General features: G+C 37.6%; 1 protein-coding gene across 1 annotated transcript; it reads right to left on the bottom strand.

Annotated features, from left to right (window-relative positions):
* Positions 1 to 2,723: 2,723 nt before the first annotated feature.
* Positions 2,724 to 6,378, bottom strand: LOC113727935 (LOB domain-containing protein 30). The gene is made up of 2 exons (XM_027252352.2): positions 5,824 to 6,378; positions 2,724 to 3,278 (listed from the first exon to the last, which is right to left on the bottom strand). The coding sequence occupies exons 1-2, from the start codon at positions 6,154 to 6,156 to the stop codon at positions 2,886 to 2,888; spliced, it is 726 nt and encodes a 241-aa protein (XP_027108153.1). The 5' UTR covers positions 6,157 to 6,378; the 3' UTR covers positions 2,724 to 2,885.
* Between the last annotated feature and the right edge of the window lie 274 nt (positions 6,379 to 6,652).

Below are 6,652 nucleotides of genomic sequence, written 5' to 3'. Positions count from 1 at the left end.
GCTAGTAGATATACAAACCTTACTAGATCAAGGAAGTGTTTTGACATAATCCTTAGATTTTTTTTGCTGCAGGTGGAATTTGAATCCTCACCTACAGTTCAAGCAGGATCTTAAGACCCACCTTGGTGTGCACTGAGTGGTTTTCTCTTAGCCTATTCCTTTTACTAATTTGTTCCTTTCCAACTGCTAGTACTTTTTTCTCTAGTTCGCAACACTAATCTAGTAGTATCAACTATCAAACAGACAAATAAGACTGGACGAAGAGCCTACATGGGCTTCTCCAATTATCGATTTTTCTACAAGCTTCTGTCCAATACCCCTTGTATATGTGTACATTAATGGATTTCTTTTTTGTTTGCTCTTTTGACCTGGTTGTGTAAGCTAACATTAGACCAACATCCTAGATCCTAATGCAATACTAGATCAACATCCTATAGTAGTGTTTAGATGCCTCATTATTTGGAAAGGCTTTTTTTTTCTTTTTTTCTTTTTGCAATAATACGGTACTAGGATTTTGTAATATGATGTATAAGATATAAAATTGTGATTAAAAGGATAAAAAGATAATCAGAAAACGTGTTTATGATCTAAGCATAGAAGTTTTTCTTAATTATGAGGTTTGGAAACACATATTCTTATGTGTTAACTCGTGCATCTCTATAAAAGAAATTAAAACTTAAGTTATCTATATAGAATTAGGCCACGGTTTAGCTTTGAATCGGAAAGATGGGCAGTTTATTGAACCAGAACTGGAAAACCGAAATTAGGACGAGGACCATGACCGTGATTAAAGGTTTCGATTTATCAAAAATTTGAATTGGAATGGCGATTCATGTTGGGCTCAAACCATCTTACAAAAAAAAAAATTAACTTGGGCCAAATTGGTTCAACCTAGACGATGCTTGATTAACTCAGATGTTTTTTCTTTTCTCTATTTCGATAATGAGAAAATTATGTATCTTTTTATTTAATTTAAAACATTCAATAAATTTTGAAGTTTTTTCATAGAATTTGTATCATTTGTTCTTTTCCTTGTCGCACGATAATACAATAAAATTCTTTTTTTTTTCTATATTCATTGTCATGTTTTCTTAGAATTAATATTATAATAACAAGTGTTTACACATAACTCAAAGAATAGGGACCGTAACTAGAAAAAACCGAAATTGTAATAAAAAATAAGTAACTATAATCGAAACCGGAGATTCCAAAATTGTAATTGTAATTGTCCCTACAATGACTAATTCTGGCTTCACCTTTCAAAAGAATGGAAACCAGTAAGTAATTTTTAAACCGAAACTAGTAGTTTTAGGCCAGGCTATGGCTGCACGGAGCGAATGATTCACAAGGAGGCATTTGAGTAGAAACATGCCGTTTGCTTACAGGAGAGTTTGTTCTTTGTTCTTTTTTCAGCCTTTTTTATGAATTCTCCTCACTTTTTTCTTCTCTGCCCTTTCCTTCAAAAAAAAAAAAAAATCATAATTCATAAAAAGTTTTTTTTTTTAAAAAAAAAATTTCCTAACAAGAGATGGATAGAATTTAAAAAATGAGGAAACAGACTGAAACATTCGAATCCAAAACCTCTAAATTTTGCAATCTCAACCTTAGTCACTGAAGCTCAGTGGCCACCACCAAGGTTGGTGGGGTAGGAGGTCCCACCATTGGCCACAAAAAATGTGGCAAGCCACTTTGAGTGGCTTCCAGACGAGTGCGTCGTGCACTCGTCTGGGCCGGTAGGTAGTTCAGTCTCCTTCGATTTCTCCCGACTTGTTTAGGTCCTTCCTAGGCCTGTCAACGGGTCGGGTCTAGACCCGGATCCGGACCGGATCCGTGAAATTATTGCGGGTATGGGTAGGGATTTAATTCCGTTTCCCGGATCCGTTTTGTCAAACAAAAAAAGGGGTCGGATACGGAATATAGTATTCCGACCCGTATTAGACCCGGATCCGGATATAAATGAATTAATAATTTAAAATATATATATTTATCAATATAATTTGATTAGGGTGATGTATTTGAGTAAAGTCAATTTGATTTCTTTTCCTATTTGGTTTTTTCTTTGCATTAGTTAGAAATTAGTTTACAAATATATGTTTTTCTCATTTTTATTAGAAATTATAAATTTTGCTAAATTTGTTCGGGTAGACCCGACCCGGATCCGGGACCCGCCGGATCCGGAACATAGAATAAAAGACCCGTCGGGTAAACGGGTCGGATCCGGGTCCTGGTCCGGATTCGGAATAATGAATTCCGGCCCATTGACAGCCCTAGTCCTCCCCTCCCCGTAGCATAAAAATACAAAAAATTGTAAGTCTATTGTATCAAAAAAAAAAAAAAAAACCTTAGTCACTGGATCAAAACCCCTTCAAAACTTTAACGTATTTGAATCTAAAACTCTAAATTTTGAAATTTTAACTTTAATCACTAGATCAAAACTTCTTCTACCTACTTTGAAAAAAAAAGTTGTTAATGTTGATATTTTTACCACTTAATTAGACCAACACCATCCACTGCATAGCAAATAGCCTCATATCCTCTCTGCAACGGATGGCATACCATCAAGTCCTATTTTATATGAAAAATTTCGGACAGCTAGCTAAGTTTGCATCCACAATATATATATTCATCAACTTGTAACTAGTACTAAAGAAATTCATAGTAGTATGATCTACAAAAGCATGTATACACTAAATTTGAATTAAATTCGAGCCAAAACAATACTATGAAGTATGAACAGAAAATAATATAAAATAAGTAGATTAACCATAGAAATTACTTGCCTTTGTATTAAAAGAAAAAATCATAGTTAAATTGCCTTTAGGACGAATTTAACCGGGGGACCATAATGCAAAAACCTAATGCTACTAGTCAATAAGGTCAGAGTCTCATTTTGAGTGGGGTGGCAAAGGTAGTACTTCATTGCATGGCACTGTGGAGGACGTCCGATGTCTATGCAGCAGTTCCCGGGCCAATTCTTGAAGATCACCGGTGCCGGCTGATGATGATGCCTCGGCCGGAGCTCTTGCAGCACCAAACTGATGAGAATCCATCTGGCGTGGCTGCTGCATTGTCCACGGCGGTTGCACCACTGGGTCAAAAAGTGACGACAAGTCATACGTTGCTGGTGCTGATGATGAACCCGTCGGCAGGTCTGCTATGGTGAGCGAAGGCGGTGCAATGATTGGTTGAGGCTGTGCCGATGGTGGTGGTGGTGGAGGAAGCTCTAGGGTTGCTAGGTGGCCTTGCAAGTAAGACAGCTCTGCTTGTAAGTTCACCACCTGCGATCACAAATTCAGAAGAAAACATGAGCACTAAGATCAAATGAGACGCCTAACATGGAGAAATCAAATTAAATAAGTTGGTAAACTAACAATTAAAATCGAACTTCAATGGATGTTCTTCAATAATTTGTTCAAATTAAAGTATAAACTCGAGGTATATATCCAGAATCTGCAAAAACTAAAACAAAATAAAATGGCATGCTTTACAGGCTAGGAAACATTATGATGCTCCTGAAACTAATGTATATTAAGCACCATTCTACATAAATAGGCCCTGATTCATCCTGACAGGGACCGTACGTCCAAATATTAGGTAAGAATTGGAATTAATGAACACAAGAATATTCTTCATTGTACTTGCTTACAAATTCTAATGATTATTATCATGACTGTCTCCTCCGTACAAAGATTAAATCCTACTATAAGATGTTACAGAAGATCGAAAGGTAGTAAATTGTGCAATTTTTTTCGCACTTTCTTCTTTTGGTAAGTGAAAGATTTTGAATCCAAAACTTTCTACTTATGATTTCTCCCACGCTATCATTTAATCCAACCCTTCCCCCGTGTGTAATTTATCGAACGATGATGTGCTTTGAGCTTCTAGTTTTAAGATTAGATAGACCAACCAGATCATCACCAACTCCTAATCTTCCAAACGTGAAACAGGAAAAGCAAAAGAAAAAGGTTAAGGGCTGGAGTGATAAAAGAGAGCAAAGGAAAATGTTGAACTGCAAGATTAGGCGATAGACGACATTTCTGTTTAAACAAACACATGGGACATCAATTGCTGATGATTCAAGAGCAAAAAAGGAAAAACAAAAGGCTGGTTGAAGATACCTATATTCGTATGTTTTCTGTGGGGGCATTTAAGAACTGCTTACGATATGCATTTGAGCATCATTTTGAGATCCTCATGTCACGAAAACTACTAAAATAATCGTGAAATATTTTGTCTTTTGCACTCTCTTTCTGGTAAGATGATCATAGATTGAACACTAAATGGAACATTCAGAAAATCCAAAAGATCGAAATTCAAGAACCACATGATCAAGAGTTAAGCTCTAATCTTTCCTCTTTACTGTAAAACACAACATCTGGTAAATTCCAGACTCCAAAGGCTTGTCTTCTTCTCCATAAATAAAACTCCAAACTCCAAACTCATCCGTAACGTAAAAAGGCAATCTAAGGATTGAGGATGGAGCATTTCTGTGGAGAAATTACGGATTTATCCCCCAATGTCTGTGGAACGCTGGACCTCTTAGCTAAGATACAGCAGTTCAGTACCATCCACGGCCGACCATCTCCTTAATACCAGCAAAAACCGTCTATCTTTGCAGCAAAAAAGAGGAGCCACTGATTCCCCACAGTATTTTCTTACTCGCCGACTAACATAAGTTATTCAATCAACCTTCTAGATTTCAGCGAAGCATAAAACTATATCCTCAATGCACCACATTCATGGTCCACAATTTCTTGTGTTCTCATTCTTCTCTAAGCTTATTGTTTGGACAGCCAATTTTTAATCGTCGTTTTAACTCACACATGTCAAATCGCTACGGTGCATTTTTTTTAAAAAAAAAACTTCAGAAAATGGCAATTTAACTGGGCTGACTATTTACACTAAAAAGGGAGTTACGTACCTAGTTGCATCTTCCTAACGTACGCTAACATTATATCCAAACATAGTACATTTATTCAGGTTTACAATCTGTAAAGCCACATTCCAAATACTCCACTATATAGTACTGTACCAAGTGCCAACTTGCTCCTTAAGGTTTACTCAATGGAACCTTAAATCCTGACAACCAAAACCAGATCCCAGGTACCCCTAGTTCCACAATCAACTCATCGATAATGGGGTTTCCCAAACAAAGATGTTCGACAACCATACTTTTGCATTCAGACAGTTACACACTTGTGCGTCTATTTTTATATGTGACAATGGAGAACTCTAATCTACATCCATAAAAAAAAAAATTGATAAATCGGTTCCCATGTCCTAAAAATTGATATTCTTGAGAAGAAGAAACCAAAAAAAAAAAGAAGAAGACGAAGAAGTAATTAAGAAAGAAATGGGAGAGAAGGTTGGCTGCAAGAGCCTAGAAACCGAAAGGATCGTCCTAGTTTACATATATTTATTGATTATACTTTTATTCTGTAGAGGACGCTTATATACCTGACCTTGCCTGCGTTTGCATATTCATTTAATTTGTACCTCATTTGCTGTCTATACATAGACAAATATACGAAGACAAGTTCACAGTTTGCATAGACAAAAGAGGAGGATTAAAAAATGATATCAGGCCACAGAAGACTAGTAAATGAAGCAAAAGCAACAGCTAGAAGATTGTAACGGAAGAAGAGTGACCTGGGATGTCCTTATTTCACCAACTATGATAAGACCTCCTAGGATAAAGGTGAAAAACCACAAGCAACTGTACATTAATTTGCAGGGACAGTTGAGAGTCCCTTTCCCAGAAAAAGGAACTTTAACCAAGAAAATCATTCTTCTCTATTATTAGTAAGACAATTAAGTAATTACCTGTTGCTGAAGAGCAAAGATGTGAGCAACACAGCCAAAGACAGGGTCCCTGAGCCGAGCTTGAGCTTCATAACAGATGGTGACGACCGCGTCGAGCCGCTTGTGAACCGGAATGTGTAGAAGCAATTTAGAAACGTTACTAGCTCCAAACACCTTGTGCACAGCTGCAAAGTGAGCTGCACCTTGCTCTGAATCAAAATAAGGTGCAAATATGCAGCCAGCCACACACTTCCTTCTCAAGAATTTGCATGCCCCGCATGGCCCTCCGCCAGTGTTCCCGCTGCTGCTTCCGGCAGCCCCACCACTTGCACTGCTGCTAGTATTGGCACTCATGATATGTATATATTTGGGTGGAAATCAGTTTTCCTTCCTAGCAGTTTTCACCTCACATAATTAGGGTTTTTGCAGTTCTTGCTGGATTGTGACCTGTAGACTCAAAAGAGAGAAAGATGGAGATCAAAAGATGTAGAGAACGAGAGAGAAATAGAGAGGTGAGAGGTGGGTTTTGTAGGGTTTGGAGTGGAAGTCTTTGTTTTTAGTGGGGGGGGGGGGGAAGAAGGGTGGGGGGACGGGGGGGAGATTTTGAAGGCTAAATGAAGTCTTTAAAGCCACGCGATGAAGCAAACCCCATTTAGCTGCTTGCGTGAAGCAAACATGCGATAAGCCAACTGCCTTTTTAATTTATCTTCCTTCATCTCGTGAATTTGCCTAACTAAACTCATGTTTTCTTCCTTCCTCGGCTCTCTTTCTCTTCTCTTTATTGCTTTCTTGCTTTCTTTCAAGATATGTATGCAACTATACATAGCCAGGTGATGATCATAAGATGAGG

This window comes from Coffea arabica, chromosome 2e, assembly GCF_036785885.1.
Source record: "Coffea arabica cultivar ET-39 chromosome 2e, Coffea Arabica ET-39 HiFi, whole genome shotgun sequence".
Classification (NCBI taxonomy): domain Eukaryota; kingdom Viridiplantae; phylum Streptophyta; class Magnoliopsida; order Gentianales; family Rubiaceae; genus Coffea; species Coffea arabica.
This window is presented reverse-complemented; position numbering and strand designations above follow the sequence as displayed.